At 54.4% G+C, this 21,030-nt stretch overlaps 1 protein-coding gene across 3 annotated transcripts in view; it reads left to right on the top strand.

The window, feature by feature from the left end:
* Positions 1-21,030, top strand: part of NPAS1 (neuronal PAS domain protein 1) — a 99,868-nt gene that overhangs the window by 63,313 nt on the left and 15,525 nt on the right. For 2 of the 3 annotated variants that reach the window (XM_038381516.2, XM_038381517.2), the window contains exons 5-9: positions 5,645-5,734; positions 14,325-14,517; positions 16,176-16,291; positions 17,030-17,226; positions 17,786-17,892. In XM_038381516.2, the coding sequence (XP_038237444.1) occupies positions 5,645-5,734; positions 14,325-14,517; positions 16,176-16,291; positions 17,030-17,226; positions 17,786-17,892 (703 nt within the window). The remainder of the gene's footprint in view (positions 1-5,644; positions 5,735-14,324; positions 14,518-16,175; positions 16,292-17,029; positions 17,227-17,785; positions 17,893-21,030) is intronic. The other variant, XM_043501613.1, reaches the window with a different exon arrangement.

Below are 21,030 nucleotides of genomic sequence, written 5' to 3'. Positions count from 1 at the left end.
GGAGGTCAGTTTGCCTTTCTCTCAGAGCCCATTGGCGGCAGACGTGGCGCCCTCGGTTCATGATGCTCAAGGTTTTCTCTGCGTAAGACCTAGAGACTTAACAAGCCTTTTAAATGGAAGCTGAGATTCCACAGCCCCCCAGAACAGCCTCACCTCTGTGAGGTGGCCCAATTAGACCAACCAACCAAACTGAGAACCCTGCTGCAGCCCAGAGATCACGCGTAGCCGGGGCCAAGTGCAACCTCCAGTTGGCAAAGTTCTAGAAAATCTGGAGCCGGAGGCAGACTCTACGAATCTCTCCCCCCAGCCCACCCCCCTTGAACAAAGCCTGAGGTGCCCCAAATCCACTCCAGCTCAGACCCACATCTCTCTGCAACGCAGGGTCTACATCCCAGAGCTGGCTTGAGGGAGACGGGCTCTGCTGGACTGGGATAGGGGGCACTGGGTAGGTTCTTCTCCTTTCCCTTCCATACTCCTTCCCTACCTGCCAATTTCCCCTCTTCCAACGCTCCTCCCCCTGCTACTCTACCTGAGGGTTGCCCATGGGGAAGCCACACTCACAGACTAACAAAGTAAGGAACAGCCCGGCCCCCACCACTCTGTGCCCCCCCCACACCTGTGGAAGAGACAGGGCACCAACCTCGGCAGGCACGGATCTCTCTTTCCCAGGGCCACCAGGAATCCCAGTTGCAGTGGCTGCTTAGGCTGACTCCCAGACCATCTGACGTATGTCTACTGGTCACTACTGCCTTCCTCTCCCGAGGAATCCTGACTCCCAGCCCCACCTCCTCCCCTGCTTTGATCACTAGACCGACCTCCCTTCCCAGAGCTGGCAATAGACCTCAGAAGTCACAGAAAGCATTAGAAATGTAGGACTGGAAGGAAGCTCAATAGGTCACCTAGTCCAGTCCCCTGCACTGAGGCAGGACTAAGTATTATCTAGACCATCCCTGACAGGGGTTTGTCTCACCTGTTCTTAAAAACCTCCAATGGCGGAGATTCCACAATACCTTTGGGTGATTTGTTCCCGAGCTTAACTAGCTTGACAGTTAGGAAGTTTTTCCTAATCTCAACCTAAATTTCCCTGGCTGCAATTTGAACCCATTGCTTCTTGTCCTGTCCTCAGAGGTTAAGAACAATTTTTCTCCCTCCTCCTTGTAACAACCTTTTATATACTTGAAAACTGTTATTGGGTCCCCTCTCAGTCTTCTCTTCTCCGACAAACTCAGTTTTTTCAATCTTCCCTCATAGCTCATGTTTTCTAGGCCTTTAGTCATTTTTGTTGCTCTCTCTGGACTTTCTCCAATTGGTCCACATCTTTCCCAAAGTGTGGTGCCCACAACTGGACACAAGACACCAGCAGAGGCCTTATCAACGCGGAGTAGAGCAGAAGAATCACTTCTCGTGTCTTGCTTACAACATGCCTGCTAATACAGCCCAGAATGAGGTTCTTTTTTTTGCACCAGCGTTACACCGTTGACTCATATTTCGTTTGTGATCCACTCTAACTCCCAGATCCTTCCTACGTGGCGTACTTTGCATTTGTCCTTATTGAAATTCAGCCTCTTTATTTCAGTCCATTTCTCCAGTTGATCATTTTGAATTCTAATCCAGCCTTCCAAAGCGCTTGCAACCCCTCCCAGCTTGATTACCTGTTCTGTTCATTCCCTCTGGGGCACCCGGCACTGGCCACTGTCGGAAGACAGGAGACTGGGCTAGATGGGCCATTGTTCTGACTCAGTATGGCCGTTCTTATGTTCTTAAGTGTACTTCCTATGCTGTTATCCAAATCATTGATGAAGATATTAACTAGAACCAGACCCAGGACAGATCCTTACGGGACCCCATTCGATATGCCCTTCCAGCTTGATTGTGAACCATTGATAATTACTCTCAGTTTTCTAACTAGTTGTGCACCCACCTTATAGTAGGAGACTGATTTCCAGCCCCCCTGAGCTAACCCATTCCCCTCCTGGAGCCAGGCACAGACTCTCTTTGGGCCATCCCAGAACGGGCTGCTTTCTAGTCCATCATGTTGAAAACCTTGTCGGTGTCAGGAGGGGCTGGTAGTTTTCATGTTTAAAACTTCCCCTCCCTCACCTGTAATAAACTTGACATAAGAATAATCTGTTGGGGGGGTTGTTCCTCCCCACACACACACACATCAATTCCCCATCAAATGAAAGCCACCCCATTCCCCCCAAAAAGGGTGTCAAGTGTTTAATTACTGTTGACCTGCGAGTGGCTCATCGCAACCACTTGATAAAAAAGCAATTTTGTCTGGCAGTGGTAATTAACGCGGCTGAATGTTAACGTGACTGTCAGTGGCATTCATCTCCCATTATTATCATGTCTCTCCATAACAGGGTGGGTGGGGGGATTGTGTTGGCACAAATGTATTCAGGCGGCATTCAGAACAATTGTTCCTGTTCCTTGGATCCACACGCACGCACTGCCTATATCAGAGACCGGAGCTCGCCTTGCGTCTCCGCCACCCACTGGTCGGTCTGCGGGGCCCTCTGAGTAGTGCTGAGTCTGGCTCCTCCTAGAGCTTTGCAGCTCTGGCTCTGGAAGAGCTTTGCAAAGAGGCAGGCCAGTGTCCTTATCCCTGCTGGCAAGGTGGTGGAGTGACTCACCTCAAGGTCCCATGCAAGGGCAGTGGCAGGGTTTGGAATTGACCCCAAGTGTCCTGGCTCCCAGCCTATCCTGCTCTAAATGCTAGCGACAGCATCCTTCTCAACAGCTGGGACCAGAACCCAGGAGTCCTGACTCCTAGCCCACCCTGCTGTAATCACAAGACCCCATTCCACTCCCTGAAATAGAACCCAGGAGTCCTGACTCCCAGCCCCCTCCCTGCCAACTCTATGCACATCACACTCCCTCCCAGAGCTGCGAATAGAACCCAAGAGTCCGGACTCCCAGCCCACCCCCCCACCCGCTCAGCCATTAGACCCCACTCCCCTCCCAACAGCTGGGAATGAAACCCAGGAGTCCTAACTCCTATCCCGCCCTTCTCTAACCCACCAGCCCCCAACTCCCTTTCCAGAGCTGGCAAGAGAACCCAGGAGTCCTGGCTCCCAATCCTGTGCTCAGTTCACTAGACCAGGAAATCAAGGCCAGCCGCAGCTTGGGGTTGCGGGTGGGAGGTAAAGAAATCTGCCACCTAAAATCACCCAAGTTTGAAGCCAACTGTACGACTGCATGAAATACAGCCAGGCAAGCCTGTCTGGGCTGTCCAGTGCCCCCTGATGGCCCGGCTGGGAATCATGATCTCACATCAGAGTATTGTGCACTCTAGCTATGTGTCTCTTCTTAATCTACAGGGTGCCCACCCCTCCCCTCCTGGGCGGGGGGGGAATTCCTCAGTGTGATGGCTGTTCCTCCTCAGGCATCCAGCACTGAAAGGGTTAACAATGTTGGGGGGTGGGGAGGAACATCATTGGGCAGCAGGGTTAACACTCCATTCAGCTGACTGGGGGCAGTGCTCCACTGTGCAATCCAGCCATGGCATAAGCAGGTGTAATGCCATTGAGTTACACCAGGGTGGAGTTTGGCCCTTGGAGGCATCTTGACTCCTTTTGCAGACACAATTCAGGAGTGCTGCGGGGTATCATGTTCAGCGGGGTAAATCCTAGCTCAGGCCATCACAAATGGGCCCAGTAGTCAGTCTAATCAATCCAGGTCGGGGAGGGCGGTTTAAGGACCCCAAGTCCCTTAACAGACTGCGATAACCTCACCCTACACTGAAATGCAGCTGTCTCTGAGGTGGGTTACGGCAGCTGTTTATAAAGGGCACTATCATCTGGTTCTGAAATGCCAGGATTTGCTTTCCTGAGTGTAACTCCCTGCAGTGCACCTTAACTTAGCTTAGGGTAGGATGTGGCAGATGTTTATACAGGGCCCCCTCAACTGATATTGAGCTAGGGCTGCCTCTGGCATGGGGCAATGGGGGCTATTGATAAAAAGATGTCTCATCCAGTGCTGAGATGCAACCACCTCTGGGGTGCAGCATGGCAGACATTTATACAGGGATCACTCACACAGTGTTGAGATGGGGCCACCTCTGGGGTGGAGTGCAGCAGCTGTTTAAACAGGAATCCCTTGCCTAGAGGCTGCCACTTGTGGGGAGGGGCGTAGGGGCTGTGGCCGCATGCCAGTCTAGGGCAGGCCATGAAGAGCAATCCTGCACCCACTGAGAGGGGAATTTAAAGCGGTGAGATACAATCAACCGGGCTGGAATTTGGCCAGGACACTGGCGATAACCTTCCTGTCTCTTGCATAAATTGCAGTGGGATATAAATTTGCATCTCATCTGAAAGCCAGCCCATTATTCCTCTTTCCCCTGAGCAGCTGGGGGTGGAAGGGGAGAGGGGCATGCCACCAGGTCACGGCTCAGCATCTTAGACACCTTCGGGGCTGAGACTGTAGACCCTGGGGTCTGCCCGCACAGTTCATCCTCACCCCTGAAACCAGCCAGTGGGCTCAGCACCTGGGATACTGGCAGGCAGCTGCTGGGGGAGGTTCGTCTCATGGACTCCTCCCCACCCACACATCCGGCCAGAAGTGGCCTTATTTAAACAGCTGCTTTTGAAGGCTCAGGGGGGCTGGCTAAGGGGCTGTGCAGCCGTGGACCAGGTGGTTAAAACTAAGCCAAGGCGATGGGAACCCAAAGCTGTGGCCACTAATGGATGGTGTGAAATGAGCAACAGCTGGCCAGGTCAGAAGGGAGGCCAGAGCTCGGCTCAGCTGTGCTGATCGGAGTGAGGCATATGGGGTAGCAAGCAGGGCATGTTTGGGTCCTGCCATGAAACAGGCCAGTGGGCGCATAGCTGCTGTCAGCCTCTGGGGCTGGCAGTGCAGGATATTTTATTGCCCTGCACAATGGTCTGATGATGGTCTGTGGAAGGTAGGCCGAGATCCCCTTTTGAGCCCGGGCCCTGGTGGGCGCTTGGAGATGGGACAGGGCACCTGGGGCCTCCCATAGCACTGTGAAAGGATCAAACCATTGGGATTATTATTGATTAGGTGTATTACGGTAGCACGTAGGTGCTCCAGTCACAGACCAGCCCCTCCCCACACACACCCCCACCCTATGGTACTAGACATTGCACACTTTCCTTCCTATTAGGTGTATTATGGTAGCATCTAGGCGACCCACTCAGAGTCCAGGACCTCTCTGTGCCAAGCGCTATACATTTGTATTGCTATTAGGTGTATTACGGTAGCACCTAGGCGCCCCAATTATGGGCCAGGACCCCGTTGTGCCAGGCGCTGTACAAATACGGAACAAAAAGTCGGTTCTGAGTATAAGACAGGTGACACCAGATGGACACAGACAGGAGATTGCCGTTAGAGTTCCCAAGCTGCGGCTTTCAACGGGGGCTTTGGTCCCAGCTTGACTTTCCCATCCACTGTCCCCGCTTCCCCCTCCTCCGGAATTGAGTTGTCGTCTTTGCAAACCCAGGCAGGCGATGGCCAGCTCTGGAAATCGAGTCACTTCGCGGGGCGCAGCGCGTGTAGAAGAAAGCCATTGCGACGGCGAGCTAATCCCATCGGCACCGAAAGCATTGGTGCTGCCAGTGCCCGGCCCGAGTGAGCTGCATAGTAAATATGTTCTCTCTCTGTCTCTCTCTTCTCTTCTCAGTCTCTGGACGGGTTTGTGTTTGCACTAAACCAAGAGGGGAAGTTTCTTTACATCTCCGAGACGGTGTCTATTTACCTCGGGCTCTCGCAGGTAGGAGTGATGCGAGCTGTGTACTAACATGAATAATGGATACGCGCTGGAAATAAATTCCAATCAGGTGGCCAGAGCGTGCGGCGGCTTAAAATGCATGAGCAACGTGACCCAGTGGGCTGCAGTGAGCATCACAAGGCGACGATCTACCAGGTCCGGTGCATCAGTGGATGGAAAGGTGCCTCCCATTTCACCTCTGAGCATCAGTGTTACGCCCAGCAACCCGTCTCCCATTGAGGCCAAGGGCAAATCTCTCATTAGCTTCAGTGAGAGCAAGATCCAGGTTGTGACTGTCTAATGAAACGGACAGGATCGAGGTGGTCTAGTGGTTAGAGCACAGGGCTGGGAGTTAGGACTCCTGGGTTCTATTCCTGGGGCTAGTGGTTAGAGCACAGGGCTGGGAGTCAGGACTCCTGGGTTCTATTCCTGCGGTTGGGGTTAGAGCACAGGATTGGTGGCCAGGACTCCTGGGTTTTATTCCTGGGGCTGATAGCCAGGACTCCTGGGTTCTAATCCTAGCTCTGAGAAGGGAGTGGAGTCTACTGGTGGGGCAGGTGGTAGTGGAGACAGAACTCTTCCGCTGACTTTCTCGGTGCTGTGGGCTGCTCAATTTCCTCAGTATGCCTCAGTTTCCCCATCTGTGAAATGGGGATAATGATACCGACCTCCTTTGAAACATACTTTGAGGTCTGCAGCTGGAAAGTGCTGAGTAGTCAGACTAGCGTAAGATCTGAATTGTCTTGTATTGGGCGCTGGATGTGCTAATGGGCTCCCGCTGGTCAGAGCCAGGGGAGGCCTAGACATAGAGGGGTTTGCTCCAGGGCAATCAGACGTCTCCCGTTCCCCCACCCTGCAGAGGGATCCCTGGGGCACGTCACCAGTCTGAGTATCTGATGGGAACTACAGCAGGTGGGAAAATTGATTTTCTGCCGTGGGAGAAATGTTGAGGTTTCTGTTTATTTTTTTCCCATCCCTCATCGGGAGGAAAAGCCAAAATTTCAAAATTTTCATGAAATGAAATTCCCCCCTCCCAACTTTCACGTTGGGCCGATCAAAGCATTTCATTTTGATTTTATATATTTATATAAGCAATTTTTGAAATGACAAGTCAGTTTCTATAGGAAAAATCAAAACTTTTCACGGGAGTTTTTTTTTATATGATTTTGCAAAATATTTCCATTTTGTCAAAACAGCCCCCCCCATGGGGCAGATCGGGGGCGTGGCTGGAGTGCATTGCCCTGTGGCTCTTCTCTGCCCCCCAAGTCCCATAGGGGGTGGATCAGGGGTGTGGCTGGAGTACACTGCGCTTTGGCTATTCTCTGCCCCTCAGGGTCCATAGGGAGCAGAACATGAGTTAGAGCAGCCCTGAAGCTGCTCTAGGTGACACTGGGGGCCAGGCATAGAATATGGGGAGCACAAAGGGGGCTTAAAGCCACCTCCCCCTACCCTTGTCCCCAAGTGAAGAGATGGAATAACTCAGCATCAGGCCCAAAGCCTTTTGGGCAGGGCTGGGCACAACCTACACTGTTTAGAGCCAGCACACGTTTAGGTCCAGATGTCCCCAGTTCCATGGGTTTGGTTCAGCCCCATCTCTGTGTTCAGGGGTAAGGATCTTCCCCAAGCTCTGACCCTGGCCTAGCAGCCAGAAGCAGAACCCCCTTCTATCCCTGGCCAAACCTGATAATACTCACCCCGCCCTGGCACCTTGATCTGTCCCCTCTATGAACCCAATGGAGACAGACCACCCGATGCAAATCAGCTCTTGGAAGGCTTAGGGCTCATCCAGGACACCCCCCGACCTGCCCGGGCCCTCCGCCACTCAGATGCCATTTTAGCACCAAGTCTCTTTGCACAAAAGAGGTAGGAGTTCCCCCACCACGTCCCCAGCGAAGCCAGGACACACATGGTAACAGCCGTGCCGCGGATCCTTAGCAAACACCGGGGCTTTGTCTTAGCTGAGTTTCACCTGCACTAGAAAACATTTGGGCCACCTCCCCTTCTCCTTGTCTGTCGCTGTGTCTCTTGGCCCTTGCAGCATGAATAATTAATAGCAGTAATGATCTCGGCAACAAATGAGGGCTCACTTACACATGTTGCCTTATGACTGTGATTGTGTTAAAGGCTGGATTGACTATGGCTGGTGTGCGTGGGGGTGGGGGGGAGCACCCGGGCAGAGGGGCACTGAACTCAGCCACCTTTGTCTAAATGCCCTGGTGAATTCTCAGTGATGGACTTCAAGTACCCACAATGCACACACACACGCACACGCGCGCGCACAGACACGCGCATGCGTGCACACACACACGTTGAAAATGCTTCAGATCTGTCAATTACTTTGATCTCTCAGGTTGCCCTGCAGGGGAAGGGGCATGGGCTCAGATCTGGGTTCCGTTCCCCGCGCTGCCCCAGATGAGCTGCGTGAACTCAGGCTGCTCGGTCAGTGTCAAGGGGCCTTAATGTGGTGGAATTCCACGTTGTGCAGGGGGGGCCGCACCGATTGGTGGAAGGACCCTGCGCCCAGCCCCCTGGTGTAAGGCGTGGATTGGGGGCATGGCCGGAGCGCACTGAACTGTACCTTTTTTCTGTCCCCCATGGCCCATGCGGGGGTGAATCAGGAGCATGACTGGGATGGACTGTGCTGTGACTATTCTCTGTCGACCCTGAGCCATCAGGGCAGCCCAGCAAACGAGCCAGGACTCCTGGTTTCTCATCCCAGTTCTAGGAGGGGAAGTGGGGATCTAATGGTTTGACTGGGGGAAGTGGGGGGAGCTGAGAGTCAAAACTCCTGGATTCTATCCCCAGTGCTGACACCTCGGACACCCCTTCTGTGTGCCTCAGTTTCCTCTCCTATAAAATGAGATAACTGGGTGGGTTGGCTGTGTGGTTAAATACCGTGATGCGCTTTGAGATCTTAACGGTGACATCTGACCATTAACCCCAACTGGAGCCAAGTATCTGGAAAGCCGACCCCCCTCCCAGTCCCCCAACCCACGCACAGCCCAAACACCTCAGCCTTGGTCCCACGCTGTCTCACCCTCCCTTCCATAATGCAGCACGGTATTCTGCACCCCCATTTTTCTTTCTCTTTCAGTTCTAATCGCTGTAGGGGAAACGTGGAGTTGAAAGGCGCAGCCTGGGCTCAGAGCCCTGTGCTGAGCAAAGGAAAGGATCAATCCATCGATCGGGCGGGCTGCAGGCTCCCACCGCTGCCCCCTGGCACCTCCCCCCAGCTCTCTGCCTTTCCCATTCTCTTGTTGTCAAGATGAAGAACAGAGAAACTTCAAAGATGTTCTTCAGCTCTTTTCTTGTGCTTTGGAACAATAGCTCCTGTCAGACAGAGCCAGTCAGACCGGTGTCCGGCCCGACTTACTGCATTCTGCTGGTCTCCGGAGAGTACATCCCTCCTGGCCTTAGTATGCGGGAAGCGCTCAGTCCCCAGCCAGGATGCAGCAAACCTAACTTGGTTCAGTGTCAGGGGGAGGAAGGGATTGCAGCTGTTGAAACAGCCCCTGATGGGGAAACTGAGGCACGAGGTGGGGCGATCACCCAAGGTCATCCAGTGAACAAGAGATGGGGATAGGATCCAGGCACCTTGCCTGTTAGTTCTCCCTCGTCTCTCACCATTACAGGTGCTGTGAGTCCTGGCTGCCAGTCCCTCCTGTTCTACCTACTAGACAACAGTCCCCGCTGTGACTTGGAAATAAAACCAGGAAGCCTTAAGCCCAGCCCCCTCTGCTCTCACCACTAGACACTCCCCCCAACCCTCTGGAGTTGGGCACAGAACCCAGATCTCCCCGCTCTCTGCTCTAACCACTAGACCCCACTCCTGCCCCAGAGTTGGGCACAGAACCCAGGCAGTCCTGACTCTCAGCCACCCCCCACCCCACTCTAACCACTAGATTTCACTTCCATCCCGGAGCAGGCAAGAGAACCCAGCTCCATCACTGGGTTCTGCTGATGGCTCAGGACAGGAAAGGGATGGTGGGGGCCATGGTGAGCTGACCGGTTGCATGGTGCCAGCTCTGCCTTGTTAGTAGCTACTAAAATTACATTTGCTGCTCTCCCAGGATCACTTCACTACAGGAGGGGCCACGCGCAAGGACACCGGGGGCTGTTCCCATCAGTGCTGGGGTCCAGTGCATGGGGCATGGGAGAAACGAACCCCACAGATCCCCAAGTATGTTCCCCCTCTACTCCCAATTCACACCTGGGCCCCTACTCAGCCACCGATGATCCAGGAGCTTTGCCCTGTCCATGACTGTGGACCTCCTCCCGGTCTCCCCTGGGATACTCCCTCTCCATGGGGTGGGGGAAACAGGGGGCACCTGGGTTGGGGAGACCACCTACCCATTATAGCTCCTGGCCAGGGTACAGGAGACAGCATCTTGCATCAGTGCCCTGTGCAGGGATAGCGCCTCCTCTCCCGGGTGAGCAGCTCCAGCCACGTCCCTGGCAGCTCCCGCTGGAGGTGAGTTTAGCACAGCTGGGCACCTGTGTGGGGGGGGAAGCCCCTGTGGTGGGATTCTGCCTCAGTGAGCAGACACTGGGACCACCTGGACACTGGGCTCTTCGTCTCTTCTTGGCTGTCATGCAGTTATTGCTGTTGTAGTTGGCATGTGGCTGCATGTCAGTGCTGGGTGAGCGATGCCTGTATAAACAGCTGCCACACCCCACCCCAGTGGTGGGTGACTTGATTCCCATCCCAGTCTGTCAGATGTTTTGGGATCTTTGAATACAGTATGCTTTAGAAATAGAAGAGACGACAAGGGAATTATGCATGATGCTCTGGTGTATGTACCTGGCCTAATGGTTAGAGCAGGCATGAGGGAGACTGGGAGTCAGGACTCCTGGGTTTATTCCCATTGCAAGAAGGGGAGTGTTGCCCACTGGTTAGGGCAGCAGGAGTCCTGGGCTCTCCTGTCTCTAAGAGGGAGTGTGGTGCAAAGCCTTGTTTAGTGGACTGACAGTGAGGACTCATAATTAGTTGTATTAAGATAGTGCCCAGAGGCCCCTGACTGAGCTCAGGGCTCCGTTGTGATGGTGCTGCACATACCCCAGCTGAAATCAGGACCCCATTGTGCCAGGTGCTGCATAGACACAGCGCGAGACAGTCCCTGCTCTGAAGAGGTCACAGCCCAAAGGATAGGAGGAGAAACTGAGGCACAGAGCAGAGAAGGGACTTTCCCCAATAGGACTCCTGCATTCTGCCCCTGGTTCTGGGAAGAGAGTGGAGTCTGGTCGGTAAAGTAGGGGGCAGGGAGTCAGGACTCCAGGGATTTTCCATGTCTGATTCTGCCACTGACTCACTGGGTAACCTAAGGTGCCTTCCCCGCTCAGTGAAAGAGGGTTATGTACTTTGAGAGTCTCTGGCCCATGCATGGAGGGCAGCAAGGAACCTGGCTGGGGCATAGTTTAAGCCGCACGTCAGGGTTTCGCTGAGGGCTCCTCAGGGCCTCCATGCCTGAGTCAGATCGCAGGCGCTTTTAATGCATCCCCAGCGAGCACTGTAGACCCGGAGCCAACGCCAGGCAAGGAGAAGGCAGCCTTTGATACCACAGTCAGTGCTGATGGAGAGCACCTTGCCACAGGCTTTTGGGGGCAGAGGGGGGTGCCTCATAGCTCTGAGGCAAGGAATTGGATCGGGGCTGCTGGGACCTCATCCCAGCGCTGTATTATCCAGCCTCATTCATGGAGGGGCATCTCTTATCCCTCCCCCCAACACACACATTGTCCAGCTCCCCTTCCTCCCCCTCCCCCCTGAAAAGATCTCTTTGTCTTCAGCCCTTTCTTTCTTTCTTTCTTTCTTTCTTTCTTTCTTTCTTTCTTTCTTTCTTTCCCCTCCACACTCTCCCCATGCCCCCTCTCACACATGCACCCCCTGTCCCCAGCTGGAAAGATAAACCCCTCCTCATCTGCCCTGTGCCCAATCCCCTTTAGCTGGCAGAAGCCTCTGGGTTTGCAGTAGTCAGGCCTTGTGCTGCCAGCTGGGGAGACAGCGTGGGCTAGTGGCTAACACACAGGCCTGAGTGTGAAAACGGGAGCAGGCTACTGCCCCCAGGTGTGCCGCTTTCTAGGCTCTTCTATGGCTCCCATCCCGGTGGCATCTGTGCGCCTCCGATGAGGAACTGTGACCATGGCGATCTCTCTCCTGCCCTTCCCTGCAGGCATGAAGGAGGCGTGAGACTGAATTCCTCAAATGCTTTGAGATCTTGGGGGCAAAACAGCAAAGGGGCCAGCTGCAGCCATGGCCACTGGCTCAGGGTGCCCAGCCTTTGCCCTTCATAGATGTTAATTAAACCTTGTGACCCCACCCAGGCAAGTTAATATCCTTCCCTATTTCAGGGTAAACTGAAGCACACGGTGACGACGGCTTCCCTTCTCCAAATCCATGGCAGAACCCAGGAATCCCAGCTCACTGTGACCTCCTGTAGCTGCTAGAGCACACTTCCCTCCCAGAGCTGGGGATGGAACCCAGGTGTCTGGCATCCCTGCTGTAACCACTAGACCCACTCTCCTCCCAGTGTGGAGAATATTATGAGATTTTAGAACATGATAGCACCTAGAAGCCATGGTTGTGGACTAAGATGACATTGTGCTAGGTGCGGTACGTGTTTTTTTGCTATTAGATGTATTATGGTAGTGGCTAGGCAACCCAGTCATGGACTAAGACCCCCATTGTGCTGGGCACCGTATGTTTTTATTGCTATTAGGTGTATTATGGTAGTACCCAGAAGCCCCAGTCATAGACTTAGACCCCCTCATTGCGCTAGGCGCTGTACATTTTAGTGGGATTAGGTGTATTGCGGTAGCACTTGGGAGCCCCAGTCACAGGCTAAGACCCCATTGCGCTAGGTGCGGTACGAACACAAAGGCAGCCCCTAGCCCAGCCCCTGAGTCCTGTTTCCCCCCTGCCCCGTTCTATCCTACTAGGCCATGATGCATGTGGGCTCGCCCCCCCCCCATGTATAGCACACTGCTCCCGAGTGCGGCGGTGGTCTCCTACGTAGCGTGGTCCTTAGCCCATCTCCAGTCTCCGCCTTGGCAGCCCGGGCTTGCTCCTTTCCGCTCTTGATGAGGCTCAGCCCTTCGGAAAGCCCCTGAACCCTGGAGGCGAAGAAAATAGCTTGGCATGATTATTTATTGATCCTCCCTCTTCATTATGTGGTGGGAAACGTTAACCCGAAGCGCTGACCTTAAGTATTCCAACGGGACGCTGCTGCCCTCCGGGCAGGCTGGCATGGTGATGAGGACACTGCCCCTTCCTTTGCAGGCGGCTTGGAGGTCACGCCGGATGACCTCGCTCCTGCTGGTGCGGTGTGCATGTGTCTGGGGGCGGCGGGGGGGGGCGGCGGGGGCTTTTAGAACAGGCACTTCATCCAGAGGTTTATTGCATTAGCCGAGGCTCAGCCCTGTGTGATCAGTGCGAGCAAGGGCTGGTTGACAGGAGAGGGGGCAGGCAGCTGGGTCTCTCTAGGACCACTGAGACACTGCTGATTGGCAGTCTCGCCTCACAAGGGGGCACCTGGTCCATGCCCTGCTGGACTTGTGCCCTCGCCAAGGGGGCATCCCCCTCCCCCGTGGGCGTTGAGCAATCCACGCCTAGGCACCCAGGAGCTCCTGGCGCATCGGGTCCCGTCCCTGCCCTCGCAGGCCAGCCCAGTCAGAAATGTATCGCGCTCCATCAGCTAACTAGCAGACATGCCAAACCGCGGGGAAAAACGCAGAAATTGGGCTTGTTTTTGGCTTAATGGGCTTGTGAGTTGCTAGTTGGCTAGTTTTTGGCTTGTGGCTTGTGGCTTCTTTTTTGATCGGCTCCTGGCAAGCAGGGGCGAGGAGGGGAGCGAGTCAGGGGGCGCACAGCGGGCCCACCACAGGCCCAGACTGCACGTTGGGGGGGGACGGGGGTGGAATCTCGTCATATAGTGTTGGGGTGCTTAGGGATTGGCTTATCTTGAAATGGGATGAGCTTGATTTTTGGCTTATTGTGGAAGTTGGGGGGTGCTTGTTCGCCATGTGAAAGGTGGCAACTGTGCTAACTAGTTAGGTTATTTGCCCCCTCTCGGAGGGTGGACGGGGCGGTTGTCTTCAAGTCAGATCGCTGGGGCTTTTAATCACAACCCTGGCAAGCCTTCCAGAGCCCAGCCATGGGGGGAGAAGCCTGCCTGTGATACACCATGTTCTGATCGAGGGGACCTTGCCGGGGTTCACCCTCCTCCCTTGCCCCTATGGCTGGTTCCCATTATTAGTTATTCAGATAGTGGTAGTGCCTAGGAGCTGCGGTCATGGACCAGGCCACCATTGTGCTAGGGGCTGTACAGACACAGAACAAAGAGACAATCTCCTGATCTCTCTCCCCTCTGATGGTTGTCTGGAAGGACGGCACCAGGGCCTGGCTTAGAAAGGTGGGGAGGGTAGGCACCAGGTGATGGCCAAGGGCTGGTTGGGTCTGTCAGCTGGCTTGGTGTTAGGTGCATCGGGGAGGTCCCAGGTGCTGCGATCCCGGAGGGGAATGGCCCCAGCTAGCTTCTCTCTCTCCCCAAACAGGGGAGCCCAGCTCTGACTCCCCACACCCGTCTCTGTTGCCTTCTAGGTGGAGCTGACGGGCAGCAGCGTCTTTGACTACATCCATCCTGGAGATCACCCTGAGGTCGCCGAGCAACTGGGGCTCAAGCTGCCTTTCGATGCTGTCGGCTCCCCACCGGGGAGCCAGAAACCTCCAGGCCTCACTGTGGCCAGCTCTTCCTCCTCCTGCTCCTCCTCCCTGAACGAGGCCTCTGAGCCCGGTAAAGCAGCTTCTCTTGCTTGGCCGGAAACAGCTTGTGGACCCAACTCCTACCCCCAACCCTCTGCCTCTGCCCCAGAGCTGCGAGAAGAACCCGGCAGTCGTAAATGCCCAGTCGCCCCTGCTCTAACCACTACACCATACTCCCATCCCACCAGGAATAGAACCCAGGAGTCCTGATTCTCAGTCCACCCTGCTCTAACCACTAGACCCTGCTCCTGTCCCAGAGCATGCGGTGGAACCCAGGAGTCCAGACACCCTGCCCTCTCTGCTCTAACCACTGGCATCCCCAGCCTCTCTCCCTTTGCCTCCCCCTCTTCCTTTCTCCCTTCCCCAGTCCCTCTCTCCCCTTTCCTCTCTCTTCCTCCTTTCTTTTCCTCTTCTCTCTCTCTCTCTCTCTCTCTCTCTCTCTCTCTCTCTCGCTTCCCAACCCCTTTCCCCTCCTATTGTCCCCCCGCCCCCTCCGCTCCCTGAGCCTTGGAATTCCCAGCCCTTTGTCACCTTCATGTGTGAACTGCTTCCCCGGAGAGGGTGGGAGCCCAGACTCTGTGCCGGCTGGTTATTCGCTCAGTTTCACCTGGCCCCCGCCAGCCGCCTTCACCCAGGGGTTGTCGGTATCCATCCCCCCCCCCGTCCCTGCCCTGTCCTGCATACCCACAACCACCAGGGCCGTGCAGGGGAGCAGGCATCCAAGAGACTGGTGGGTGTCAAGAAATGAAAGGCAATCTTCAGTCGCCTTCCATCTCATCTGATATCCGTCTGCTTGGCTTTTATCTGGGGAACCTTTAAAAGATTTATACGAAGCAGGAGCGTAAAAGAGAATGAGATATAAAGCTCAGCCTGGAGCACGCTCTGCCTCCCTAGACGGAAAGCAGACAGCGGCCCGTCCACTGCATTGCTGGGGGAATGCAGATCGGTGCAGGTGTTGGGGGGAGAGACGTGTGTTCCTGCAGGGGAGGGGCTTCTGCTGGGGATGGGTGCCATTCTTAAGGGGGGGGGAATTGCAAACCACAGAGCTGAGGGGGCGCACGGTCTTAGCAAAACGGCTGCTCCCAAATTGCAATAGATTGGCAGGTGTTTGCATACAGGGGTCCTGGCGGGAGCTGGCGGAATTGGGTTTCGAAGGGATCTGTTCCCACAGGGTCGAGCATGTGGGGGTTTGGGGGCTTGGTGGATTATTTCGAGATCGGGGAGATGATCCGATGGGGCCAGTTAAACCAAAGTGTCCCCAGCATAAGAGCCAGGAGGTGACCAAGGCTGGGGTCCAGGAGAGAGATGTAGCAGCGGAGTGGTTTTCGCTGGGGCCTCTCCCCTTGTGGGATGGATGACAGTCATCGGGATGGGTGGGGGCCAGGGGCAAGTGCACACCGAGGTGGGGCACAAGGGAGCGCGGGATGAGCGGGTTGCAGGAGTGACGCCTGAGAGGCCGTACGAGATGACCCAGGAAAACAGACTCCTTCCCGATCCCCGCAGGAAGCCACCTGTTTTTTGATTCAGGCCTCATGCCTCCAGGGCCATGGAAGTGGCCGCACCTCAGTTATTTGAGGGCCAGCCTCGCTCTGACAAAGGCCACGCCGGGTGGATGGCCACGGCCCTCTCGCGCTGTGTGGCGTGCTGGGTGTCTGAACCATGACGCTGATCGCACCGTGTCTGTCTCAGATCCTGCTGGCTCCCACGCGCCCCCCAAGCATGACGCCCTGGAACGATCCTTCTTCATCCGTATGAAATCCACCCTGACCAAGAGAGGGCTGCACGTGAAGACTTCTGGCTACAAGGTAAAGGGGCCCGAGGGAGTGATCTGCTGCATGTAGTGGCCTTAAATGTCAAAACCCTTAAGTTGGGGGGTGCACACCTTGTCCCCAGTGTCTTCCCACTGAGGCTGATGGTGTGGGGGTGATCGGATCTGAGCTCCTTGCTCCCAAAGTCCTGATTGATCAATTGCAATGCAAATGCCCAAAGCCTCCCTCCTTCCCCACTAGCTGATCATCTCTACTGAGCCTGAGTCATTTTCTCCTGGTCAGACCTCCCTGCAGTCCCTGCCCCTGATGCTTCCTCCCTGCTGAGGCTGTGATCTGCTGCCCAGGGTCCAAGCTGTGAATGGTTGGTGCCAGCCTTTCCTTCTCTCCCCTTCCCACGCTGTGGCCGGCAGCTCTGCAACGGAGCAAAAGTTCAAAGGGATCCAGGAGTCCGTGGCTGCTGGATCGGCGTGAGCAGGAGGCACTTTGTGTCAGGAATCAAGGCCTGCAGCAGAACCGGTCCCGAGGGCAGCTGGGCTGGAGTAGGTTGCCTGATTGGCTGACTCCTGCTCTAACCACTAGGCATGACTGCCCATATCCCACTCTCTGATCCCTAGCTCCCTTTGACTCGTTCCCGGCATGGCCCTGGCATTAGGGGCCCAGACTCTCGGTCAGTGGTACGGCACGGGGATGCTGTCTCAGTGGATAAATGTTCCCCCCCCATACACAACTCTCTCTCTTTCTCTCCAACCCCCCACTCCCCACCACCACACACAGGTGATTCATGTCACTGGCCGTCTCCGCCCCCGCCTGCCGTCCTACTCCCATGCCCATTCGGTCCTCAGCCGAGTCCTGGGGCTGGTGGCCCTGGCCCACACGTTGCCGCCTTCCACGCTCAGCGAGGTGCGCATCGAGTGCCACATGTTTGTGTTCCGGGTCAACATGGACCTGCAGATCGTGTACTGCGAGAGCAGGTGGGTTCAGGGGCAGGGAGCTGGATCCAGAGTGATTCGGTTGGTGTCAGTGGTGCGAGGGCCAGATTCTGCACACAGCCCCCGGGGGGTAAATCTAGAGTCATTGCAGGGATGTCAAGAGATAAAGCTGGCCTGTGCCTTTTATTTTGGCCTCAGGTTAATACCTGATACAGCCTTGTATTCTGGGATTCTCTCTCGCCTCGCTACAAGGGATCTGTTCCGTTTCAGGCCCCAAACAGTGTGAAGCCACCGTTGCCCCATTGGCATTGATTGGGCCAGATCCCCAGCTGGTGTGAATCTGCTGTTGCTTCATTACAGTCAATAGGGCCAGACACCCCAGCTAGTGTCAACTGGAATCAGTGGTGCTGTGCCAATTTACCCACACTCAGGATCTGGCCCCTACCATCTAATAGCATCCTGATGCATGCCAGGTCATCACCACTTCCTAGCCAGTCTCTATGCCGGGACGGGGGACAGAGGCATTCAGCTGTTCCACCCTTTCCCATCTCTCTCTGCTTCTCCCTGCCTTTATAACTCCCTGCCTCTCCTCCGCCCACAGGATCAGCGATTATATGGACCTATGCCCCTCGGAGCTGGTAGGGAAAAGCTGCTACCAGTTTATCCATGGTGAGGACGTGGAAGGAATCCGGCAGAGCCACCTGGACTGTAAGCATCCTAGTTATGGTCTCCTGCTCTGGTTTGCCCCAGCTCTTCCTCTCTTTGGGGTGAAGGATCCATGCCATGTCGTTGGGGATAGGCATATAAAGGGACGTTTCAGAACCCAGCGAGCAGGACTCTCTGCTGGATTTCCTAGCTTGTAAAATTCATCAGCTAGAGGCAGGAAGTGCTGTGGGAATGAGGCACTGGGCACCCAGGAGACCAGTCTTTGTGTCCCAGATGTGCCACAGATCCCCTAGCATGCGTCACTTAAAAAAAAATCTCAGTGCCTCAGTTTCCCCCATTTGTACAATGAGGTTACTCATCCTTCCTTGGTCTGTTTCAACTGTCAGCTTTTTGGGTTGGGGACTATCTCTCCCTGAGTGTGTGGGTCCAGCCCCTAGCACAACATGGTGCCCTCCTCTCAGTTAGTACTACCATGATACACAGCAAGTTGTGCCTGCGTGCAGGATGGCGCCGGGTTCCTAGCGCAAAGGAAAGTTGTGTCCCCATCCTCTCCTGGGATACTTGCTAAATTGTCTCTGCCAATGGATTCTCCTCCCCCATCACTGCCTCTGCGGGAGACGCCCCTGCCCTCTACCTCTTTGTCATTTGCGTCTTTTTGTTTTGCTTGGGTAAAGCTGCCTGTCCCGATCTGGGTCTAAGCTGCTTCTCTCCAGTGTCGGGAGCAGCTCCAAAGACCAAGTTGTCTCTGTGGCTGCTTGTTGAATTCTGGCTATGTCAGGTTTGCTTTGAGAGGGGTTCTGTTCCTGCCTCCCTGATTGTACCTCCTGCGTGGGGTGCTCTCCCTGGCGACGGGGCCAGCCGTGCTGCATGGCCTCTGTCCATAGCTGGATTTCCTCCAGGCGGGCGTGTGGCACTGTCTGTCAAGCAAGAGCTGCCATCAGACCTGTCCTTTCCCCAGCAGATCTGATGTACTGAATTCCAGGCAAGTCTTGCTGAGCCTCAAGGGTCTTCGTAAACTGCAAATTGCCCCAATGGCTAAGTACTCATTTCAAACTTGACACCTTATTTCCAGTCTGAATGTGTCTAGCTTCAATTTCCAGCCATTGGATCATGTTAGACCTTCCTCTGCCGGACTGAAGAGCCCCCAGGTAGTTACTGATAGGCTGGAATCAAGTCACCCCTTCACCTTCTCTTTGTTAAGTTAAATAGCTTGAGCTCCTTGAGTCTTATCACTATACGGCAGGTTTTCAAATCTTTTAATCATTTTCGTGGCTCTTCTTTGACCCCTCTCCAATTTATCAGCCTCCTTCTTGAATTGTGGGACCCAGAACTGGACACAGGATTCCAGCAGCAGACGCACCGGTGCCAAACACAGACATAAAATAGCCTTTCTGCTCCTGTCTGAGATGCCCCTTTTTTATACATCCCAGGTTCGCATTAGATCTTTTGGCCCCAGTGTCGCAGTGCGAGTGCATGTTCAGCTGATTATCCAAATGTTTTTCAGAGCCACTCCTTCCAAAGGCTAGACTCCCCTATCCGGTAAGGATGGCCAACAGTCTTTGTTCCCAGGTGTATCCATTGACATTTAGCCGTGTTAAAACGCATAGTGTTTGCTGGTGCCCCGTTTACCAAGCGATCCAGATTGCTCTGTATCAGCGACTTGGCCTCTTCATTATTTACCACTCCACCAATTGTTGTGTCATTTCAGTGGTGATTTTCATGTTTTCTTCCAGGACAGTGATAAAAATGTAAAATAGTGTAGGGCCAAGAACTGATCCCTGTGGGACCTCACTGGAAAGATATCTGTTGGATGAGGGTTTCCTGTTTACAATGACATTTTGAGATCTATCAATTAGCCAGTTTTTAATCCATGTAATGTGTGCCATGTTAAACTAGGGGTTGATAGTTCCTTACCCAATGCTGATCTGGCTTTAAAGAAGTCCAAGCAGGCACCCAGGAATGGGCCGTGGATCAGCAAGGGGATGCAAGAGACCTAGCAGAATATTGCAACGCCCTTGTCTCCAGGGATGGATTTGGTCCATGTTGTGTGTCTGAACGATGCACTAGAAGGCAATGGTTATGCCCCTGGGCAAGCGGGCTGATAGCAATTCTACTAAGCTAAGGAATGTTGGATTTGCTCAGTTCTTGGATGGGTGCCCTCTCAGGATCACTCAGGACGCTACAGGAAATAGTGCTCATGGCAAGTTAGGGAGCACGCTGCTCTCACTTGATGCTGACCTCAATGCCCCAGTGCGGTGCTGTAGGAAAGTGTTGTAGGAAGTGGTTGATAACTTTAAGGAGTGCTGACCCTGTTGCCCCAGTGCGGTGCTAGGGGGCGCTGTGCTGCTGGGGCTGCCATGAGTGACACAGCAGGGGGCGCTCTCTCCTCTGAGTCAGTGCTGACCCCAACATGGCACTAGGGGGTGCTCTCCCTTTGCAGTCAGGGCTGGCCTTGCTGGTGGCGTTGCCACCTTTCAAATAGGAGCCTGACCCTTTACGATCATTAAAGATTCTCCGAACATCCCTGTCAGAATCCGAGCATTTAACCCCTGCTTGTCCAGGCGAGATCCCAACCCTGGAGATTAAATCCCTGCTCCCTAAACCACTCCTCTCCCGCTCCAGTTTCAACTGGACGTAGGATTCTTTCTATACTTCCTGGCCTAAACTGCAGGGCAGATGTTCAAACAGCTGCTGCATCCCACCTCAGAGAGGGAGCAGCTGGACTCGAGCCTTTATATGTAGCATCAAAGCTACTTTGGATGAAAGGTGCAATCCGTTATTAATCATAACTAGCCCTTAACCTGTCAAACCTTTGAGCTGGGCCCCGGCATGTACTATGGAGTCAGATAGCTTCAAAAGCCAGAAGGGACCACTGTGATTATAGAAATGTCGGGCTGGAAGGGACCTCAAGAGGTCATCACGTCCAGCCCCCTGCACTGAGGCAGGACCACATAAACTTAGACCAGCCCTGACAGTCTGGTGTTAAAAACTTCCAACGACGGGGAGTCCACAACCTCCCTTGGACGCCTGTTCCAGAGCTTAACTCCCCTGAGAGTTAGAACGTTTCTCCTGATATCTCACCTAAATCTCCCTCGCTGCAGATTAAGCCCATTACATCTTGTCCTATCTCCAGTGCACATGGAGAGCAAGTGATCATCATCCTCTCTATAACAGCCCTTA

This window comes from Dermochelys coriacea, chromosome 23, assembly GCF_009764565.3.
Source record: "Dermochelys coriacea isolate rDerCor1 chromosome 23, rDerCor1.pri.v4, whole genome shotgun sequence".
NCBI lineage: Eukaryota > Metazoa > Chordata > Testudines > Dermochelyidae > Dermochelys > Dermochelys coriacea.
The sequence above is the reverse complement of the archived record's forward strand: the minus strand, read 5'-3'. Positions and strand labels throughout refer to the sequence as shown.